Source organism: Phaethon lepturus, unplaced genomic scaffold, assembly GCF_000687285.1.
Source record: "Phaethon lepturus isolate BGI_N335 unplaced genomic scaffold, ASM68728v1 scaffold29157, whole genome shotgun sequence".
NCBI lineage: Eukaryota > Metazoa > Chordata > Aves > Phaethontiformes > Phaethontidae > Phaethon > Phaethon lepturus.
The window spans coordinates 274-24,349 of record NW_010554601.1 but is presented as its reverse complement, the minus strand read 5'-3'; the positions used below and the strand labels follow the sequence as shown (position 1 = coordinate 24,349).

At 40.0% G+C, this 24,076-nt stretch overlaps 1 protein-coding gene across 1 annotated transcript in view; it reads left to right on the top strand.

The window, feature by feature from the left end:
• Positions 1-16,240, top strand: part of OTOA (otoancorin) — a 37,294-nt gene extending 21,054 nt beyond the window's left edge. The window contains exons 20-28 of the mRNA XM_010291913.1: positions 467-560; positions 1,694-1,823; positions 5,364-5,551; positions 9,631-9,786; positions 11,248-11,390; positions 11,799-11,935; positions 12,887-12,984; positions 14,801-14,993; positions 16,173-16,240. Of these exons, the coding sequence (XP_010290215.1) occupies positions 467-560; positions 1,694-1,823; positions 5,364-5,551; positions 9,631-9,786; positions 11,248-11,390; positions 11,799-11,935; positions 12,887-12,984; positions 14,801-14,993; positions 16,173-16,240 (1,207 nt within the window). The remainder of the gene's footprint in view (positions 1-466; positions 561-1,693; positions 1,824-5,363; positions 5,552-9,630; positions 9,787-11,247; positions 11,391-11,798; positions 11,936-12,886; positions 12,985-14,800; positions 14,994-16,172) is intronic.
• The last annotated feature ends 7,836 nt before the right edge of the window (positions 16,241-24,076 follow it).

Sequence of the window (24,076 nt, the reverse complement as noted above, 5' to 3'; positions counted from 1 at the left end):
GCAAGTACTGGCAATCATTTCTTGCTTGAAGTATTAGCCACACTGGTCCTTAGGATGGTTTCAGTTTTGGTTATGAGGTTTCTACTTCTCTCTTGATACCATTTTGCAGACTACTGTTGCAATATGAACCTGAGAGAAAATTGTGAATTTTCTGTTAAAAAAATAATTATTTCTCCTTGCTTGAACACTGTAATGCTAAGAATGCTATGACTATTGAGGGGGAGAGAGAGAGATCCATTAGCACAATATCTGCAGGTTTTCTCTGAATATATTGAGAACTCCATTAATGCCCTATATATCACAGAGAGATAAGAAGATGCAATCTGATGTTAATAAGCATGAATCATCACACTGGCGTAGGAGTATCTGTGTTTCCTTCTCCAGTGTAAGACAAACTCTGAAGTTTTAGTATAATTTTGATTGCCAACATTCTTCATTAATAAAAGTTTCCAAAATATTTCTTTAGCTCCCCAAATAACTGGACAGCGGAAACAACATTAGATGTTGGACCATTTATAGCTCTGCTGTCAAAAGGGGAATTAAAAGTCCTTGCTGAAAAGGTATGTTTTTATTATAATTTTTAATTTTGTAAAAGACAATGTTAGAATTTGGATTTGTGAATGCCAGTGCAGTCTAAATTATGTAACCTGAATGCTAAACTAGGTAAATAAATCTCTTGGCATGGAACCATGTGTTAATGTTTCACACATTCTTGACTCCCATTGAAATTTCTGAGATTTCTTATTGAAAGTGATGGTAGTATAAACAATTATTTGCACGTATACAGTATAATTGTACATTGTCATGTAGAAAAAAAATCATGCGTTTATTGTGATGCAGACATTTTTAGTACTTTACACCTTGCAATGTTGTTTCATCCATTCCCCTGCCTTCCAACCATAAAATTGGTGTTTCTTATCCTGTTAATAATGGGAACATACTGATCAAATTAGCATTTACTCATGTGACCCTTTGCCCTAGGGCCAGCGTAGCACATATAACAATAACTGACAGCTTCAGCATTGCACTTTGTAGTTTCTTTGCTCTCTTTAGTTCTTGTAATTTTTATGTTTAGGAGTAAACTATACTGGAATGAGGAATCCATTCTTCAGCAGAAATATGTGAGCAGAGTCAGCAACTTTTCCTCAGAAGATAATGCTTGTAACTGACCAAATAGAATAGGACTCTTCAACGGCAAGGAAGGTGTCTAGCAGGGTGGAGGAGAGAGGTCAAAAAAGCCTAAAAAGGGTGAACAGGTTAAAATTATTTCTCATAGTTTAATTGGGTCCCTATCCTCAATTCTTATACTTATCTGGCAAATTTAAGACAAACAAAATGAAGTACTTTCTGTACCGCATATGCTAAAATGGTGGAACTCCTTGCTACAGGAGGGTCTGGACATAGACTCCAGTCAGGCAGTGCTCAGGTGTTGCCAGAAGCTGAGAGGGCATACAAGAGGGAGAATCACTCAATTTGCTTTGTTTCTAATTTTTTACCACCTGAAACTTACGCTGTTGACCTTTCAGCAGCGGCCAATTTACTCTCCTTTTCCTGAAACATCTGCAGAAATAGGAAGGAGGCTGAGCTGTTACTAACCCCTACTTTGCTGAGGTCTGCACAAGTCTTTCTCTGCAAATTGATTTGTTTTAAAAGGGAGAAAGAAGTCTTATTTATTCTTTCTTTCTCTTTGAAGTTCCCTGATGTCATTTTACAAATAGCAAAGACAATTGGACCAATTTCTTCAGCTGAAGAGCTTCTATCTACTGTATTTGAATCTGTCTCCAATGCCACTGCCAGCGTCAAATCATCTCTCAGCAGCACTGGTCAGTATTTCACCTGGTATCTGTGCAAAGTGCCAGATTTACAATGGTGCCATTTTGGGCTGTGATGGTGCAGTTAAAACACACTTTTTGTTTCACCTTGTCATCAAATGCCTTCTGAGAAGCCTGACAATAGAAAGTAAAGTCTTGAGTAACCTAAAGAGTTTGAGCCTTCTAGCAAATCAGTGGGAGTCTTCATTCTGTTGCCCATAGTTGTCTCATGCATTGACCGATTGCTGAAATACTTAATTTCATTACAGAATTGTATTGTTAGGCATCTCCTGGAACGTTTGTTCCTGAGTGCACAAAGGGGGAAAAAAATGAATTGAGTTAGAGAGCTTTGTTTATTTTTACTTTTTTGTTTATTTTTACTTTCCTTTGTAATCTTAAGTGAAAATCCTTGAATTAAAAAGCTCTGAAGGTGACAAGTTACTGTTGTGCCAAAAGATTGCACATAGTTAATTGTTTGCCAGGCATGAGTGTATGTTGACTCAGCTGTTCTTAAGTCTGACATTGGTGGCACTGTGTTTTGTCTGTCCAAAAAGACAAAGTTTGCTATAATCTAAAAGGTACTTTAATTAGCAACCAAACTGATCTATTAGAATCTCTGATGACAGATGGATAATTTTCTTTGTATAAGGTACATACCTTGACTATATTACATTATATTATTATAATAACTGTATCCTTGCTCTTACTTGAAATTCACCCAGGCAGAACTTTTACGCTATGCCATCCTGTGCCATGGAAAGCAACCCTGCTGTGGGGGAGGCTTTTGAAAGCGCTAATGGGAATTTAGACCCCAACAATTTCAAGGAGTTTGGTACTGTCTGCCCTTACGTCTTTGAAAATCTCCCCATTGGTCCTCTGCCTAACAGAACATAGGTCCAAGTTCTCAGCAAGCCCTGAGGCACCATGGAAATCCATCTGCTTGTATAACAGCAACTCTGAATGATGACTGTGTGTCTCTGTGAATGAATTTGCTCCTGATAATGCTGTATTCATATACAGAGAGAGACAGAGGGTGTTCTACAGAGTTGCATTTTTACCTAGCCTGAAAAAAAACATGACCTCTGTTGATCAGAGGAGTCATTACACAATTATCATGCTCTAAAGAAGCAGAATCAAACTGGTGGAATAGCAAAGTATTAGTCCATCTGTATGCATGAAATTCACTCTTCCTTGAACAAGTAAACCATCAGATCATAAATTACATTTCTTTAGACATTGGCCGCAGGACTAAAGGTTCAGCATCAGGTATTTCAGTATGCTTGTGTCCTTACGTATGCTTTTTTAGGCCTCCGGATCTCAACAATATGAATCCCAAAGACGTCCCTATCAGATTAACTCATGTCCAGTGCAGTTGCAGAACTGTCTCATCTGCATTGCAAGACCAATATAAACCTACCAGTGAAGCTAATGATCTTTCTTAAAGGATAACTTAGCTCCAGAGTTGTAAAGGCTTTTCATTCTTCACTTGGGTGCGTGAGCTCAGCTCGAGGGGAGTCTGGGAGGTGAAAAATTGAAGGATTGTTTGTGCTAGTCTAAGAAATACTTCCGCAGTCCAAGTGTGGCATTGAAGTTACCAAACATAATCTTATCAATATGTGGTTGCAGTAAGGAATGAAGTCTTATGGCTTATTTGTAAATCACTAGAAAATTGGATATTATGAAAACGGCTCTAGAGTAACACTGATACTCTTCATGCTACCAACCTGCCATTTTACATTTCCCACAGCCCAGTTGTGAGCTAATGTTAGTAACAGTAACAATTACCAGGGATGGAGTTCTTACATCTATGTCTACATCAAGATAAAAACAAAGGTTGTGCTTAAGGCAAGATGGAACATAAGAGGAATCATGTGTCCAAGATGCTACCAGAACGCAGTGGCAGTGCTGGCAAAAGAAATCAAGTTGCTTACCTCAAGCACTGAGATGTTATACTATATATTATATATATAATATGTTCTTCATCAAACTAAATGTGATTATATAGCAAAAGGAGAGTGAAGTAGCATCAGATTCAGGAAGCAAAGCCAGGAGTCTAATTAGTTTTTCCCTCTGTAATCACACCAATGTATCTGGTGTGTTACAAATAATAAAATCAATGTTTTTTCCAAGAACACAAAATATTAGGTTTTCATGACTTGGGGAAGGGAGCTGCATTGTGTCTGGATGGGTAGTATTTGCATGATAAAAGCTGACCTTTTGCAGCAAGGGAAAGTGAAACAATGCAGCTTCACAAGAGGGTGGGGTAAAGGGAGAGCAGAACATCAGCTGGTACAGTGGAAGCTGAACAACATTTTCGTTTGCTCAACAGATTCAATCTTTTCTGTGTTCTACCCACTACTGCAGCTTCCTTTGATGCAAATAAATCCCTCCTCTGCCTGCTTTCAAAGTACAAATCTACTTTGTACATCCTCACTTTAATTTCTTTATCTGGGGGAGTTCAGCTCCGGCACAGCATCTGTGAAATTCTTGCTTTTTTCCTGGTAATGACCATATCTGAAGACATGTAGGGATTATTTATGGTTTAGATAATTATTTAATAAGGTTTTCCTAAACTCGTGACAGGAGAGAGAGCAGTGAGCAACCACATTAGGATTCTAATTTCTGCTTTCCATCAGTATTGGAGGTGGATTATGCTAACAAAGACCAGGATTTGTTAAAACACACGATGGAAACTGTCTCGTTTGATCATGCATAGGGCCAGAACCTGACCGTAAATAAGATTTTTAAATGGGCTTTGTCTGTCCAAACAGCTCTGTTGTAAGTGAACAGCCCTCACCTAGATCCTGACATTTTAACGACATGCTTGACATAAAGAACAAGCACTATGCTTCTCTGACACATCCAGCTTCTGTCTTCACCTTGTTTAAATGTCAGGCAAGTCTTACAAGACATACATCTTTGTCAGGGTATTTCAGAGTAAAAGGACCTCTCATGCCTGTTACTTTCCTGTTGAGCTGGATTCATGTATGTGCTGTTTAAACGTGGAGAAGTTTATTCAGCTGCAACGTTTTTTGGTGAACAAAGGCGTAGCTATATGGAGACTTCCACCGAGGTCATCCCAAAGATTTGCATTTCTTTCTTACTCAAGCAAGGCTCGCAGCGAATGGTGGTTTTACCTCAGAATAAGCCCTTGCCTGGGTTTTGATGCCTTTAGGGAATTGGACTTGAAACACACCAAGATATTGGTTACTCTTATTGCACGCATCCAGATTTTAATTTTATTATGGCATCCTATATTGTAACTGTTCTGAAATATATGTCTGCTCCTATTTTCTTTCTAGCGTGCACTGCCTTTGGAGGACGAAGAATACAACGTTTCTTGCAAGTTGGGCGAATTCTAGTTTTATATCCAGGATGTTAACCATGTAAATATTGGAAGAAATTATTTCATTGCAAGATAATTAATTTATCAATATCACATCAGCTACATTTAATTCATAGTTGGTCACCCTCTTAAATCTCTATATTGCTTTGATGTCTCTTTTTTCAGTCTCCTTAGAAAAAACTCTTGCTATTTGACTTTTTTTCCAGATTGCATGGGAACAAGAGCTCCTTCTTCAGGTGAAATTATTAAATTAGCAGAAGCAAATGTCTTTTGGTCAGTTCAGGAACTGAAATGCATGGACATAGGGACTTTTGACAAAAATGTGGAACTTCTTGGGACTGTCTCAGGTTTCAACAACTCCCAGCTTATTGCCTTGAAGGAAAAAGCCAAACAGGTAACTATGCTGTCTGTGAAGGAAAATTAAATCCATAATTTGATTTGCTTTTATTGAACTATGCAGTTCTAAAATAACTGTGCTATGGCAATGTCACTACTGCTGCAGGAATATCTATTGTTTATTGGAAAAATAATGTGAGATGGTGATGGAAGACTATTACCCTTGCTTTAGAGTCAACAGGCAAGTAGTTCCGAGCTGTTGGCAGATGAAAAACTTTGTGCTTTTGCTTTTGAATTGCTTTTCAGTTGCTTGCTTCTCACTTTTCTTTCATAAATGAAAAATCAGCAAGCACTACTGTAGGCTGTTGATTGGCCTGCTGAGAATTAAGCTGAGAGTATTAAATTGTCTACATCAATGTTAAATATAGTTTACAGTGGTGTAAAACCAGGCTGAATGAAAGAGACTGTTATTAGCGGAATAAAGCTCATTCTCCCACCTTCTTGTCACAGGCAGGGACAAACCCCTGAGTGAGAAATCTTAGAGAGGAAAAAACCCCCCATAAATTCAGTCTGTATGTGCTAGGATGTTACTGGTGAGTGCAAGTTACGGAAACACAGCAGAGACGAGACCTCTGCCAGGCTGCAGGTTCATGGAGAGGAACAGGGCTGTGGTCTCAGCTCTTGTCACCGCTCCTGCAGCACCACTCGCACCTCTTTTCAGCAGTGCAGGTCCTCAGAGAGGTCTCTGCCCTGGGCTCAGCCCGTACATGATGCCCGTGCTGCAGCAGCAGTGCCGGAGACCTGGACTAAAACTTCTCCCCGTCTGGCACTGCAGCGCAGGATCTGTGCCAGGGTGCTGTGCTGGGTGCTGTTCAGCACGCAGGGTCTGGGGCAGAGCGTCAACAAGCAGCGCTGCCTTGGCCAGCTGTGGGTGGGAGAGCAGTCAGACCTCGCTCCATCCCTGGTGGTGTTGCGCTCCTCCCTGGGAGCGACCTCCTCTTGCTGCTTTCTGGTTGCCTGCGCTGCCAGGGAACAGCTGGTGTCCCAAACATGCCTTTGTTTCAGCAAGGAAAAGCCTTAGGGTGCCGTAAGACAAGTCGTTTTGGTTGCAGAAAACCCAGCCCAGAGGTGAAGAGGTTACCATCCCCAGACTATCTTCAGCTTCCTGTCACCAGCATCTGCTGGAGGTTATCTGCTCTGCTGCCATCTCTGCATGTCTAGCTGCTCTGTAATCCTGTTCTGTCAAAATGATCCAACATTTTAAAGGTCCTTTTTAGGCTCCATCAGATCATTCTGACAGAATGAGGTTAGGAAGCATCTACAAGTGCAGTTGGCTGCAAGCAGGACAAATGAAGATGCTTGGAGACCTGAGGGCTGTGACCTCTGGAGAAAAGCAGGAGCAGGGGATGAGGTGGGACTGGGCGACATCTCCTTAAACCAGCAGCTGCAGCCGAAGTAGTGGAGCTGGCTGTGACTTTTGGGTAGATAAGGCCAACAGTGCAGGTTTTAGCAGTGAAGCTCAGCTTTTAAAACTCCCAAACTGTAGGTGCTTGAAGAGAAGTGGCACTAACCACATTTCTGAAAGCAGATGGTGACTCTGCAATTCTGTCTCTGCTGCCTTGTTGCAGTAGGACAACAGCCCACTGCATCAAATGCATTCTTCCCAAGACAGCTTCCCTCTGTCAGCATGGAGACATACGGGAAAGAAAAGGGGAAAAAAAAGTATAATCCTAGAAGAAAATAAAACCAGTGCTCATTTGAGATAGTGGGAATTAAAATATTTTACAGCACTACAACATAATGGTGTACTTACAGAGTGATATCCGTTGTAGTGAAATTGCCAACAAGGTTAATACACTGATATCCCAGCTATATTCAATTCAGATACACAGATCTGTAGTGCGCTGAACGGAAGTATGTTCTGTCTGTGTGTTTGTAAGACAGATTGCTGCTAGACAAAGACAGACTTCCTATATATTAATTTGCAAAATGCAACGTGGCGTTACACTGAACATGAAGCATGAGAAATCGGACCGTACAGGCAAAGCTCTTTGAAATTATGTGCATAAGATGCTGTCATGTTCTTAACTAAAGGGCATCTTTGATTAAAGTTTTGATTAAGCCAGCTTTAATTTCTCCTAAATTGATTGATTTCCCCTAAAAGAAACTGCATACTACTCATGGTCCCAAACTAATTCAAAAAGTCTAGTTATCAGATTGTGTCTTAATGAAAGAAGCTTAGCTCACTTGTAAGTGGAAGGTCTCCAAGCTCTGCGACAGTAACAGACGTATGGTTCTGTAGTCTGTAGGTGAATGAGGACAAAGGAATGTTTCGGTTTCACGTGTTGTGTTATTTATATCCTTATGACTGAGATTTCATCCAGCACTGTCAGATAATAGTATTTATGAAGTATCTCAAATTCTGTAGTTTATGACCTAGATCAGGAAATAGACACACAACATTTTTAACTGCATGTGTTTCATATATCTCTCAAACTAGAGAATTAAGAGCTTTATAATTGGGCTAATGCTTTTTACCGTCTATTTTCTTTGGAAAAGATTGAAATTTCCCAGGCTTAGACCCTTTTTCTGTTTCTTTATGACCTCGTAAAACCAACATAAAAGATCCATTGGAAACTCAGTCAGGAGGTGCAGGACCAGCAAACCATCCCTTAAACAAACCCTTAACCTGCGGGTCATAGCTGAGAAAAGCACCTTGGCAGTACTGAGGCTGCTCTGTATTGGATATACACGTTGGTATGAACAGCAGATAGTCTTCAACTCTGTGTAAGGAGTGTGTTATTCCAGAGATCCGTCCCTTTCTCTTTATTTTATGCAGGTTGTAGAGCTTCATACATATCTGAAGCTGCAAACACTATTTAGTAGGCAACTGCAGAGATATTCCTCCAGCAAGTCCTTACTAGCTTTGACCTTTCTAATTTTTGGACAAAAGTTAAATTGTAGCTATCCTGAAAATTGAGTAAGTATTTCCATGAATCAGGCAGCGTGAACGATCAACTTAGCCCAGGACTGGGCTTTTAGTTTCATTTTTCTATGTGGAGTTAGTAGCACAACCACATACTAGAAAACTGTCTATTGTTTTGTATTGACTGACTATGACTATGACATGTATACTATGACACGTATATGACATGACTATGTATTGACTGACATAAAGCAAAGTTGCTGAGACCTTTAAAGGGATTTTTTTCTGATGTATGCCTGTCTTGTCCAAGTTTTTTCCTCCAGCCAAAACCCAATGTCTTTTTTCTGTAAAGACAATTGGCCGCATCCTGGGAGATACTGACCGCTGACTACCGTCTTCTATTATTTTCAACTACATGTAATTGTAGCCTCTGAAAATTCAGCTCTTGATGGACCTTCATTATTCCTTATTCAGGCAAACCTTTTCCGGAAATGAAAATTCTCTTAGCACTGATCTGTGACAGCTTTTGTATCACTGTAACTGTATCACAGATAAAGTTAAAAGCAGTGGAACTTGCCAGTTTAAATACATGGGTACTTGTTCAGAAAAGCCCTTGATTATTTCTGTGTTTTTACAGAGCTTTACAGAATTAACTGTATCTGTACAAACACATTTAAATTTTTTTTTTAATGTTCTATACACACAAACTAGAAATCATAACTTTAGGAATTGACTATTTGTCTGTATTACTGGATTCTCTACTTTGATTTCTGCTTTCTTTGTCAATGACTGAGCCAGAATGACTGGTCACAAAAGCAATTTAAAGCCACTCCACCAGAGTAATTGCAGCTGGTGTAGAAGCCTGGGTAGTCCAGGCGCTGCTTTTGCAGTAGCGGTGTAACAGCGTGGATCTCAGCACAGACTTGCATTTTTATTGTTTTTAGCGGTACTTGCTCCTACAGCAACACTTCCAGCAGTCCCTGCGCTGACTTGGCAACAAGCTCAAGGTATACAAATTGCAGCATTTTTAGATAAACTAACCATCATTAGCGTAGAACCTTGAAAACCTTCCCTATGCGTAAGCTCTGCCTTTTGTGTGCGAAAAGGCATGCTTTGGGTATCGGGACTTTTAAAACCAAGGGGTGTGAGAACAGTGTATATAGAGGAAGATTCATGATGATCTAACAGACATTAATGAAGCTTTTCTAAAGGCTTGGGGATCGCTGCCAGACTGGAAGAGTTATCATATTGTTTCCCTGGGCCGCATTGCTCTGGCACTCACCGAACACGAAATCGAAGAGCTGGATTTGCATTCTATCGACACCATTTCTGTACTTAGTCAGCGAACAGAATGGACACCTACCCAGGTAAGTATGTTATCGAATGTACTCCTGGTGAAAGGCTCTGGATTCACACCAAGTCCTAGAATCACCTAGGAAACAGATACAGCAATCCACACTACTCCCTGCTGCTCTTCTGCAGCTGTGAGCCCAGTGACAGTGGGCAGGTAGGTCAGGACCCGTGTCTGCCTGGCTGCTGGCTTCCCTGGTGAGATGGCCAAGAGGACATCGATCACTGTTAATTGTGGCGGTGACGAGTGTATTCTTTAGCACTTGCCCACAAAGTAGTAGAAAGAGGTCAGCAGCTCCTCTCGCACTGACCCCAGAATAGACACTACTGCTAGGAGATACTAGCCCTTACTAAGAGCACTCACTGAAGAGGTAGTGTGCCCCCCGCCCTTACTAAGAGCACTCATTGAAGAGGTAGTGTGCCCCCCAACCCCAGCATCCATTGCCCTAGAAGCCCAAGTTATTAGCAAATATGCTCCTCTCATCTTCCTTTCCTTGAATAACTTCCAGTTATGTCAATGAAACTTTCATAATAAGAGTTAAAAGCTTTTATTTGTGTACATAATTGGCAGCATATTTCTGACTCCGTGACCCATACCATAAGTGCTCCTTGGTTGCACAGATGCTGGCGTGGTGGCAGACAGCTTTGCCAGAATACCGCAAATCTGTTCAATAGATTCTTGTTCTGAAGAGCACCATCAGAAGGAAGCACTTGTGAGGCTTTTATACAATACTAGTTGACTTTTGAGGTTTCCTGCTGTCAGTAAGAATAGTTAAGAGATTCATCCTGCCTAACTTCAGTTGTCTAAAAGTTAGGCAGCCAGTTTAAGCTAGTCATTTGAGGCTCAGCATTGTGGCTAGATTAGGAAATCTTGGAAGATGCTTTTTTTCTCTCACTGACTTTGGAGGATGTCTTGGTAGCAGGCTTAAGCTAGACACACAGTTTTTAAAATGGTTAGTTTAGGCTGAGCACCATCCTAAATGACTTAGGCTTGCAAAGGTATTTTGGCACCAATATCCTGTTCATATCTGAAAATCAATCCTAAACACAGGTCACCACCTATATATGGCACTTAAATAAGACAAGACAGTCTGGGTATTAGAAAAATGAAAAATTTCATATTCATCCCCCTGAGTAATTTATTTTCTTCTAGCAATTTAAATGAATCGGGCGGTTCTGCTAGGCGATTCAACGCCCGTTTCTTCTGGTGAAGTATTGTGACCCTGCAGAAGAGGTACAGAGTGCTTTCCAATCACTCGCACTTGGGAAGTGGTTGGGCAACAGTGCCCTGTTTAAGTGTCACATATAGGTGGGGACAGTGCTCCTCCTGAAGGCCATAGCAAAACTCCAGTTAATTACATTGGGGAGGCTCAGGATTGTATATCGTCCGTCACTTCTGTTAAGATTTTGAGCTTTTAGTAACAAAACCTTCAATTATATTTAGTCTGTTCATGCATAATATCTTACCGCTTTTGTAGGCAAGATCTATTTTGCAAGGTTTTCTAGAAGACTCTGGCCAGATGATCAGTACACTAAAAAGCTTTGATTTAGTTGGATTAGGAACTATTCTCTGTGCTTTGAACACCACAGAAATCACGTCCATAAGGACCGCTGAATTCAGGTACTGCATTTAATACTTAATGAAATATTTATTAACATCTCTATTGATAAAATTTATTGTGCAATTTGTTTTCCTTCAAGATTTCCAGAGCCTAAAGGACACTTTTTTACATTTTAAATGCTTTTAGAAAGGCAATAACTGTTATGGAAGGCATACACAGGACAGCGCTTGTTTAAAATATATTCTATTTTAGGTTTCCTCTGTCATTTATATCCCACCATTTAAGTATTGCATTGAGAAACCCAGGTTTTTGCTCAAAGCTTTAAGCATTTCTAGGCAATTTGTGTACCTGTATTTTGAATAGAAAATGAGTTTACAGTCTTCTTACAGCAGACTAAGTATATTCCAGGCATATTTAGTATTGCATGTAATTGCAGCATGTAACGTTAACCGTGTTGCCTTTTGCAGTGCTGCTGTTGCAAGAATCGGCCTGCTGTCTTGTAGCACCCCTGTTCTGAGGCAGTTTAAGAAGATGACAGAATCTGTGTTTGGTACTGCTACCAGCTGGAACGGCTCTGTTTTACAGGAAATTGGTACTATAGCAGGTAACAAAATTCAGACTCCAGACGGTGATGGTTCTGAAGCATTGTTATTAAGGATTAAGAGGCAGGTTCACGTAGCAGTGCATTTTTCTAGACTGGCAAAAGACATTTCTTCTATAGAGGAGTCGCCCACAGGGATGGACATCCAGCAATTTCATTGGCAGTAAGGAAAAGCCATGGTATTCTTGATAAGGTGCTCTAAATCTACTCAAACCAGCCTTGGGGAGCTCTGAAGTCATTTGGGTCCTGTAAACTGGAAAGGGTGGATCAAGGAGGGCAAACCCAACCAGGATTTCAGACCCACTCACTGTCTGTGAGCCATGCTGCTATGAGAGTGGCAGTATTGGGTCGGAGCAGGACCGAGCATCCTGCCTCCGACAGTGGAAAGAACAGGCTGCCCAGGGAAGAGCAGAGGAGCAGGGTTAGTGTGGAGTGAGTGCTCTCACAGCCTCGGAGGCTTCCTGAGCCAGAGGTTACGCACAGTTTTGTTCGTGGATTTTTCCCCTGTGATCGTTTAACTGCACATTGAACTCTCATAAATTTTAGCATCCCCGATGCCTGCAGCCATGACGCGTCACTGTTAGTACCTAGTGGGTGAAGAAGTAGCTCCCATTGCATGCTTATGCTGCCTAATCTTGCATCAGAAGAGGCTGTGAATAAGCATTCCCTGATAAAACTGCTTATGATTTTATTGATTTTTATCATTGTCTCTTTTCCAAGATAAAGTAACTCAGGTAGAGTACATCCCATACCAGCGGTTAAGGTCAGATGATTTGTAATGATGGAGTATAATGAAAGAAACAAAACAAAACAAGAACCACTATCTCTCTCCATAACGCACTGGAGTAAACCATTTATTAGATATTTTATATAAATGCTTAAAATTTGTATTAGCCTAAAAATAAATCTAATAAAAAGAATATTAACTGAGTTTTGTTCATATTTTTTTTTTAGGTGGTTTGAATGACAATGAATTAAAAGCTTTTGATAAAAACTTGGTGCCGTATTTCCAGCCAATAGCAATAAGACTTATACCTCCTGAAATTTTCCAAGTAAGAGCTCAATTACTGAAGAAGGAACCAAATTTCTATTGTTTTTATTCTGAAACATTAACTTTCAGTTATATCATCTGTATTTGTGATGCCCGTAAAATATGCTAGACAAGCTTTATGTGTTCTTCAGAATGCATCCCAAGGAAAAAAGCAAAGATCTAGGGTTAGAAAGCAGGGAATGGACTCTCTTTCTTCCAACACTATATTCAGATCTGAGTTTTCTTCTTTGTTTATTAACATTTGTAAGGATGCTATCATAGCTACAAATTTCTCTGCTATCTAAGGAGCTTTTTTATTATCCTAAAAGCTGGCAACATTCTCCTGAGTTAGCTCTGAAAAACAGATTGTACAGGCAGATACAGATCAGAAAGGAATTACATCTAATTACAGCAGTTCTGAATGTGGACCAGAAATTAGAACATGGATCTTGAGATCATTGCCCTAGACTTTATTTGACTTAGTGACGAGATGAATATTCTGCCTAGGCTGGTCTCTTTTAGATCCTCGGGCAAGCAATGTACTTATGGACAGATGAACTAAACAGATAGTTAACTGTGTCAGCTTCCATAAAAGAGAAAAATTCCTTGAACACTGACTGTTCTGCACAGTACCACTGACAGTTTAGATAAGCCTGAAATATCCTTAGTGAAACTATTTCTTTGAGAAACAGGCAAAACTGAAGTTCTGTAGCATCTTGTAGAATTCCTTTCAGACAGCATACATTTTTGTATGTAAGTAAGAATAGTAATGATGTTACAAAATGTGCTTAACAAATAACAAATAACTCTTCCTTCTCAGAAGAGTTCTCTGTATTTGAAAGATTCAAAGCAGATTTTATTTTTACACAGGTTTTGTGTAACTTCATTTTATGGCTGTATAAATCATACAGCTGATTTATAAAAAACTACATTGTATTATGGATTTTAATTGAGTTAAGAAGAGGCTTAATTAAAAAATCTCTGGACCTGTAAGCATTTACATGACTTTACCCAGTTTAAAAGAGTACGCCTTTTGGTAGACAATGAAAGACTGGGAGGGTTTGCTCTGTTGTCTGACCTACTTGGAAGGGGAATTTAGTCTTTCTGAAGTAGAACCTGGATGCAGAATTGTTGCGGCAAAGAAGGCTTGTTGTGTAGGAGGGCTAAAATTCTTGTGACTGCAGAATGTTAACTAGAATCAAAGCAATCCAGCATGCCCAATACATGCAGGCTTTACTAACTGGTTAATTGCTATGTCATACAAGATAATTACTGTAAGATTATGATTGCCATGTTTCATTTTTAAACACAAGTTTTATTATGACCAAACTTGGAAGTTTTTCAATCTAAAAGAGAAAATTGAATAATGAGATTAAAGCACCTTTCTTCCCATCTCTTTGCTCTACTGCTGACTATAATCAAAGGTCAAACACAGGTTCAAGTGAGGTTGCTTGGGAGCAGATGTAAAAGGAAATAAATGGAAACACGAGAAGATGCACAATGTCATCAGTCTTTGAACAAATCAGAAAAGAAATGGCTGGAAAATTAAACTCCAAGCAATATACTGAAGAAGTGTCCAATACAGTGTTGGCATAGAAAGCTTCTCCAGCTGTCTGATCCCAGCAGCAAAGAGAAGGGTGAAAGATAGATGAGTGGTCAGTGAAGTAAATGAATGCAGAGGATTTTTTTTTAAGCTCTGCTGAGCTCTTTTATAGCAACACAATGTTGAAGGCTACTTCCCCTCGTTCCAAATGCAAGACAGTGCTGACTTCTGGTTCCTTACCTGCCTTATATAATTGACAGCCTAAACCAATTTTTCTGGCTTTTATTCCTCCTAGGCATTGTCCCCAGAACAAATAGCAAACCTGGGCCCTGAAAATGCCGCCATGGTTACCAGATTGCAGCGTGAGCATCTGAATGCATCACAGCTCCAAAGCCTTCAGCTGGCGCTGGACGGAGCCAGGACAAGCACCCCAGAGACCCACAATGGTGCAAGCGCTACCCAGGCAGTGCAAACCCCAGCTCCAAGCGGTGAGTAGAGTCGCTCCCTCTCGGTCCCTCCTCCTGCCTAGAGGGGACGGACACGCACACCAGTGGGGTGTGCAGCCTCGCAGCATCCACTGGGATCAGACCTGTATTTTGAAGGTGGGCTACGGTGAATCTTCTAATCAACTTGTTAACTCATGCCTCAAATCACGTGCCTGACCAAGAGAAACAGCGAGGATGTTGTTGGATTTGCCCACAGCAAGAGATAACGCAGGAAGATTGTCAGATGGCATTAGCAGCTATGTGCTGCTAGTAGCATTACACTATGCTAAGCACTAGGTTGTGTAAAATGTGGTCTGAAACAGTGAGCTTTTCCCTCTCCTTCTTTCCCATATTCTTTGCCTAAATTTAAGGCAGAGCTCTCTCCATCTCTGGACCTTCAGATCACAACCTTCATCTGCAGCAGAACCTTGTTTGCAGAGCTGCAAGTGGGAAAGGAGGTAGCACTGGGGTGGATGAGCATCTTATCCAGACTGTAGGACCCCTTGGACAGTTTTCCCTGCCGTTTCCCATCCTGTTTGGAATTAAAGCATTCTAGTACCTATGCTTCTGTGGTTTAACATTTTGCTTCTCCATATCACAGTTTATACTGGGCAAGTTATGCTGGCAAGTATGTTAATGGATGTTTTACAATGAGTGCGAGTTTGCACATAGTCAAGCCAGCATTGAGAACTTAGCCCTATCAGACAGCAAATGGTGTTGCTACCAGTGACTCCAGTGAGCATAAGCTGTTGAAGAAGAGAGAGGGATGCTGAGGTGCTAAAATGGGAGTAAAGGGGACTAAACTGCTATGATGCCCTTGCTGGGCTTAGAGCAGACCTTCCGAGAAGCACCTGAGCGGCGCGCTCAGCCCAGCTCCCTCGTGCGTGTGACCTGTTCCCTCTGTAGATATGCCGAAGGGAGGAGTAAAAATCACCTGAGTTCTTGAGCTTCTCATTCATTATTCCTAACTAGTGAGTACCACCCCTACGAAATGCTTCTCTTCATAGCTGTATACGTTAAACTGGAAGTGACCATTCTGACCAGTGTCATCTTTTGAGCAGCGGAATGTAATTAGGATTCAAATGTTGGAAGTGGCTGCACCTCTTTGGGGTGGTGTAGATTCGACTGTACTAGACCCAAACTGTATCGTGACACTAAGACATAAAGCTTTCTGCTTTCCAGGGGCCCCTTGTTTGGGTGGCTTCAGCATCTGGTTGTGTGCTGTGTTTACACTGCACCTGCCTTTCTGAATCTGTGATTGTTAAGCTTGAGGTAAGTTATATTTTTAATAAGAGGTAGCTTTATAACAGAAACATAGTTCGCTTGTAACAGTGAACAACACGGGGTGAAGGACTGTAGGACCCCCTCTGGGCTTTGAATAGAGAGATAACAATTTCTGAATAATTTTTTTGTATTACAAAGGTGTCTTGTGCCTCTGTTAGACTATCTTAGAAGCTAATCGAGGGGAAAGTACTTTATCTTATCTTTACTGTAAAGCCAGCCTTAACAAAAGTATATTTAAAATTCCATGTAACACCAATCCATTACTGCGTTGTTATTTGGAACATGTGTTGGTATTAATCTGTATTTTGCTTGTTCCAGTCTGTTGATAAGATTTTATTCCACAACCACTTTGATAATCTCCAGTTAAAAGAATGTTAACATTAACTTTCATTGGATTGTACCATTTTGACAGCCTAAAATTTAAATAATATAATAAATATTATTTAATAATAATAATTTAATAACATTTACCTAAAATACCTACAGAGCACTGGTGAACTTAAGGTATAAATTCCAATTAAGCAAACTAAATGCTTATGTGTTCTACTTAGCCTTTAAGACTGCAAATCAAGGTATGTCAAAAGACTTAGTATTTCTCATTGCTTTTTGATTTTCAGTGTCCTGGAGCTTACAAAGGAGATGCTAGAGATAAAGAGTTGCAGCTCAGCATGAACAGTAGAATCAAGAGGCTCTGAGATGTCTGAGTGCAAAGTGGTTAATTTCTTAAAAGCAACAACTTCATCTGCCACCATGATGTGAAGTATCCCCTTACCCTACTTTTACCATTAACAAGTAACACAGGATCCCTCCAAATACTTCAGAAAAATTGAAAAACTGGAAATGGCTTACCTGTCTCATGAGAAAAATCACTGAAAGGCATGCTTTTACGTGTTAGGGAGGAGCCTGAATGACCTAGGGGACAGGTAGCAGGTGACAGTTATTTGGAGGCTGGTGTACCCAGTGCCTTTTACCTTGGCTAATTTGTCACACTATTGCGTCCATCTATTGCGTTTTCTTCTTATACTTTTACATTCCTCCAGACAGAAGCTATCTTTCTGTGTGACGTAATAGAAACCGTACTAAAGTTACTGCTGTTGCAATAAAATAACTTAGTCTCTGGGCTGCTGGTTTAAATCCTGCTCAGATAAGAAGTGATGATGTGTTCTTATAATTTAAGCACCTGTAGAAAATGTAGTTCCCCGTGACTGCATGTATTCAAAACAGACCTGTTGACACAGAGGGCACTGGCAATACTATTAGTATTTCATGCGACAAAATGCACCATGGAAACCTGCTTATGTTCATCATGAGATAGTCTCATCACTTCAGGTGGAGTTGAAGCGTACGCCTGGGAATAGTAAGGGAAAGCTGCTCACTGGGTCTACGTACTACTAGGACTGTCAATCCAGTACTTTCCACAAGCTCTATAATAACTAATTTCTCCTAATTATAAACCACAAATATTTTCATGTGTTTTATCAACATATGGCTTATGTGTCTAATGTTTTTCATGCCATGCCTTAGTATTTTAAACAATGGAAAAAAAATACATTAAAAATCCTCTGCATGGGAACATACATTTTGATGTCGTTCAACATGATTTTATGACAAGAATGCATGGTGCAGTTTTCCATTTTGCCATTGCAAAAGTCTTTATCTTTGCTAGACTAAAAAGGCAATGCATAGACTTAAAAGTTTTGTTTTTTCATTTAGGGTTATGCTGTAGTAAATGCCTTTCAAACTTTTATTTGTATTTCTTTATGGAAAACATTACATCTAGCTTCTCAGCACTGAAAGCAGAATTGAAATTTTGCTACAGGTTGGGGAAGCAATAGGAGAGGGGCTAAGCGGGGGAGCTGGAGGGAAGAGGCTTGCTGCTTTTGCTGCTGCTGGGGAAGGTGAATGTTAGCTGTTGCTGCTGCTGGGAATAACAGCTCCCACCACAGTCCCATAGAATCTGTAACTCCTGCAGCAGCAGGAGGCAACCTGATTTTCAGGGCTTTGTTATCGGCAAAGTAGGCAGTGAGGGCATGGCCATGTTTCACCCCCTCCTGATCCCTCTCCCCCTTTAGCAACCTGCTGCTCTAGGAACTGCCTTTGCCTTTAACTAACCCTGGCAAGCGTGACGTGATGTTACAGATAATACTACATGCTTTAGTTTTGCATTTTATGAGCAAAGAAGTACTATTGCGGCAAACTGCCTTGCAGCTTTTTCTGTAATGCTAACAGTAAGATTCCAGCTTTTCCTGCTGTGTTTCCCTTTCTGTGTGTAAACAGTAGAATGCAACATTTATTTAAATAGAAAAAAATTAATTTTATCAGTCCCAGCAAATACATGCAAATTCCCACTAAAACCAAAAAATGCTTCAATGGATCAAATACATTATAAAGATTTATCTGTTTTTTCACATTAAAAAGTTCTGCCTCATTTAGATGTGAAAGTACTAAAGAGTTGTTCAATTTCTAGAAATTGCCTGACTTGAATTCTCTGTGCACTTCAGTGAAGATGCAGGAGAATATTTTCGTAGTCGAGAAGACAGTCAGCATTTCCAGTTCAGCTGTTGAAGTCAGATACGTGACTTGGCTATACCAAGCCCTTCAAAAATCTATATGAGCTGAAGATGATCTTCTTCTGTCAATGTACCTGGGAGTGATTCCGTCTGCAATTATGTGAGTCAGAGTTTAGCTTTTAATTGGAGCAGGAGTGAGCTCTTTGTTTTGTGCCATCTGTTCTGTAATTTCTTTCAAGCACAAGTGCTTTTAAATAGCTGAATTCCTTGATTATTTTATTAAATTAATAATTATGTTAATAACTTTGGCATTGCATTTACAGTTGGTCAAAGACATATCTATTTCTTACAAGAGTAGTGCAGGAAGGGTAAATGTGGAGCACCCACTTAATGTAGTACTTATTTCACTGTGAGATTAGAAATCCTACTTGGTTCGTGAAATGGTGTGAGTATCTTGGACGGCAAGTACCATAGAAAAGTAATTTTACTTTTGCCAGTGTACCTCCTGTAAAGGCCATTGATGGAAAAACCCGTTCTACAAAAACTGTGATTCATGAGATACCTCCCTCAAAACTGTTGAAACTGAATTTCTGTGGGAAGAATAGATGGAAAGGAGAGAAAGAGATGAGGAGGACTAGCATGCATGGTATGTAATCTGCTATCCATTCACAATGTGGCACACCGCCATTGCTAAGAGGAAACTGAAACATGTATGCTTTCCTTTTTCACTCCTGTGAAACAAACCACAGCACCCCTTAACGCAGGCATCCGTGCCATCGGATATGCTGGTCGTACGGATCTGTCCCCTGTGCGTATGTGTATTGCATACGAGACGCACATGATCACTTTCACTGGAACGCATTCATGGGAAAAACGTCTCACAGTCCCTCTCTTTTCACACTATGAGGATTTTAGGCAAGAATATACTACAGAGAAATGTTGTGCATTTCTTTGACCCTTAAAGAAATGTTGCTGTTTGTTGTAGGTGTGTGTAACGTTTGTTTAAACCAAGCTTAATTTTTCCTATATCCTTTTAGTTCTAACATTTCTATTTGAGAATGAAAAAAGAATCAGATTAACGCATGAACCTGTTGTTGAATATATATCATGACAATCATTTTCTTAGCTGCATATTGTGAGAATTGCAGCTCTTCTCTCCACTTGTGACTACTCTGATGGTTGCTAGGCACTGCCATACATACTGCAGGATATACGTCCGACTGTGGATGGTCTGATGTCACTCCGGTGTAGGCCTAGATCTGCTGAGGGTTGTGACCCCTGCGACAGGTGGCCCCGTCCAGCAGTATGTACGAGGAGGTATTTCATTTAATTCATTTGATTGGATGTAGGATTCTTAAGAGGATAACAGATGGGAAGAAATACTTTGTCGGCTTATTATTTCAGTGCCTGACACCTTTATATTCAGAATTGTGTTTAGAAAAGAGAAAGAGGTTTCTGGTTCTGGATTACCAACTGAGAAAACATCACTACCACCTGGTACTGAGGAAATGCCACGTTTGTGGTACCTTTAAATCCCTGAAGACAAGAGTAAAAATACCCGTCCACAGTGTCTGAAAACTGTCCCTCTTAAAGCTGGCATTACGGCTGTTGTCAGGTTTTGTACAGTATATGGATGTTTGACTCCCAGTGATCTCAATCTGTCACATCAGAGCTAACCAAGTCCTATCAGTGTGAGGCTCTAAAGATGCCGCTTTTAAAAAAATTTTAAGCAGCCCTTATAAAAAAATGTTAAGCAGCTCTTTATGCCTCTGCATAATCTGCCCAAATATTCCAGAGGCAATTATGTACTGCATTATGGCAGATTTAGCTTGTCGCTTGACTGCTGCGCCTATCTTAGGGTCATCACCACCTGATTTATTTTCCCATAACACAGATCGCAGGCCCATATTAGACTGGGACCTTGTTAGAGTCCCACTGATGCCCACATTGAAGCAGATGTGAGACATGCCTCCCAGGTCTGCCAGCCAAATGCACCTGGGGTTATGGGAGAGGTCCAGCTAACCCAGATGACGCTCACAAATATGCAAGGAACCTGATGGTTGCCTGGAGCGTGTCACTTGAGCAGGTAATCCCGTAGCGTTGGCCATAGTGCACATGCTGGTACTCTGCGTTGTGGTTATAGATATCACATGCTGCTTCCGAGTGTGCACACAGCCAATTATGGCATATCAGTCAAGGAATCTTTTAAAGTGTGGTACCTTGTTCCCTTGTGACAGGCCATCTTCCTTAGAAGTTGAAATCAAATTTCAAATGATCTCTTGGTTTTTGTTTTGGTTTGCTTTTTCCTCAAAAAAGGCTGATATTCTAGGCTGGTACACAGCTTTAAGCAATGTGGTCTTTTTATCTCACTGAAAATGTTTTTGATAAGTGTGTGGGCTTGGGTTTTTTTAAAAGCAAGATCTGCAGATATCTGGGCCTAAGGAGGGCTAAGAACCTTATTTTATTCCCTTATAGTCCTGAATAGTAAAATATTCTCTCCTGTGTCATATGACGTGGGACAGCCTTGTGGACTGCTTACTCCACTGCTGTTGAGGTCAGGGATCTGACTTCCCTTTCCAGTAAGGCAGGAAGGAAACTGGGTAGAAAGGCGAAGAATAAACACAAACTCCAATGTAAAATTTCTGTTATTGGTACCCCAGAACATCTGAAATCGTTCCTCAGAAATAGCATTTTATACATTCTTATACAGCATGCTTTTAAAAGTGCAGATAAATTACAAACTTTTCAGAGACCAAAATAAATCTGTGTACCATCCAGGTATGCAGAACTTTGTATTTTGGTAAAGTGTCTGGTCCACTATCAGCCTATCTTTCCGTATCTATCTACTCAGTCCCTGAACAGACACATTATGAGACTAGTTCATACTCCCAACCTGACCTTGTCTGATATCAGGACATGTAGCAGTTTGGTACAACAGGATATTTTTATCAAAATTCACATCGGGTTCTTTAATTGTACCCAGAAATAGATAGTCTAGAAATGCATTATTTTTTTTTTTCTGTGATGAGTAGCATGCAATCAATGTCCATCTGTCTCTTCCTGCTCCTTCCTGTTCAGCATCAGTCTGCTTTTCCAATCCGGATTAATAAGAGGATTTTCTTGCTCTCATGATGCAGGAACACAAGGCATGTTCAGAGTTTACAATCCAAGTGACTATGCACTGCAGTATTATATGGAGGAATTGCAATTGTTGGACTTCTTCCTTTGCTGGCAACAGTATAACATTTATCTTCTAATGTTTTAGCTGGTATTCATTAGCCTTAAAAATATTTAACAGCATCTCACTTAATATCTTCTCTCTGGGGGACAAGGAGAAAAGAAGAGAGGCCGGGACTAAATTTCTAGAGGAGGAGTATGAAAATACTGGATAATACTGATCTGTCACAAATACAGCAAGATAATATCTTCTGGTACTCTTTTCCCCAAGAATTTTAACTATTGTGTAGAAAAGAACTGCACTGATTTATCAAAGAATAGCCATTGCTATAGCTGAAATCGTGTGTTGGTTTGATGCACAAGCTAAAGCTGCCCTAGGTCATCTTTAACTGGGGCCTGACGTGTTTCAATATTTAATCAGATGTCAGAAAACAACTTAGATCACAAACAAGTTCTAAATATGTCCTGCATGAACTGAGAAAAGGGTTGAGAGAGAAGGGATGTTAGCTCTCTGCCTTTAACGTATCTATTAAAATAGATTCCAGTTATGCACCTGTCAGTGTTTTTATTAGGTGCTTTTATTTCCGTATTCATCCTTTAGAAGTGTTTAACACATTAAGTGTACATATTTCAGTCAAACCTGTGTCAAACAGCTAATCTGGCTAGCTCAGCCAGTGCTTTAAGACATAAACTATACTTTCAGACCTTATTATTACATTTATATATAGTGATGGAAATGCCACGGCATTACAACCACAGAGGTTGTACATGTAGTTTCACTTTCTCCCCTCTGTTGCAGTGTAGACCTGGGGAGTTCTGTCAAACGCTGTCGTCTTCAGTACAAATTCTCCAGGTACTGGGTTTGGGTTCATAATGTGTCCACAGGTAGGCAACTTACTGGTAATTACATCAAACATTATTTGATGCTGAAAGTTATTCAGTATCTGTTTAGAATAATTAAGTCTTTTAGAGTTCAAATGTATTAGACTTTTTGAATGTAACATATAACCTCTTACAGCATTATAAGAATAAGATAAGAGATACTATGGGGCTTGTCAAGGAGTTGTATTGCTGTACTTGTAAACACAGTGGTTTAAGAGGACAGGCTTTGATTCCTAATCTCTGAAAATAAGTAAATTTGTTTCTGTCACACTGTGCGTACTTATTAAAAAAGATAAACTCCATAGGAGGTACTAATCAATTCTCTTTTCTTTCAGGTAACATGTAAGCCTTTTAAAGACTTCAGTGTTTATGCTACATTTTAAACAAGAAAATGAAAGATTGCAGTTAGGATCTTTTTCATAAATTTTCAAACAGTATATAACCTTCTGCTGTGTGAAATGTCCTGTACATGGTCTGTACATCGTTCCATAACACTAGGCCTTACGCTGTTTCCTCAAACAGGGGCTGTAGTAAAGTAAACCAAGAAATTTTAAAGAAATAACTTACCTTTTCTATGATGCTATAAAAAAATGCAAAGTACCACAGTTCAGTCAAACCTGTGTCAAACAGCTAATCTGGCTAGCTCAGCCAGTGCTTTAAGACATAAACTATACTTTCAGACCTTATTATTACATTTATATATAGTGATGGAAATGCCACAGCATAGGGATAAAATGTTACCTATTTTCCATGGTGTTTGGAAATCCCGTTCCTGTGGGGCTTTTCCTAACTTTTCATGTTACCGTTTCAATTGTGGGTTTTTTGGTTTGTTTTTTTTGTTTTGTTTTTTTGTTTTGTTTTTTTTTGTTTTGTTTTGTTTTGTTTTTTGTTTTTTTTTTACAGAGAACAGTACTGTTTAAGAGGCGATACATCTTTGAATTGCACACTAGACAACTACGATGGTGATGCTCACCTTCAGGTTTGGGGATTCAGGACTGTAGAGAGGCACCATGCTAACTCGCAAAGCCTTATTGTTGCAAGGAATAATTACTTTTTTTCTTGGAAGATTTGCATACTCTCTTGGGCTACTAATCAAGTCAATTGCTCGTTTTCACAAAACATGACAACAGCTATTAAATATCAACTGCTGAACTAGCCCAATGTCTGATGGCTGAATTACAGAGCAATTTCTCTCTCCTATTCATTCTGACAGCCTTCTGCCTGGCGCTGGGG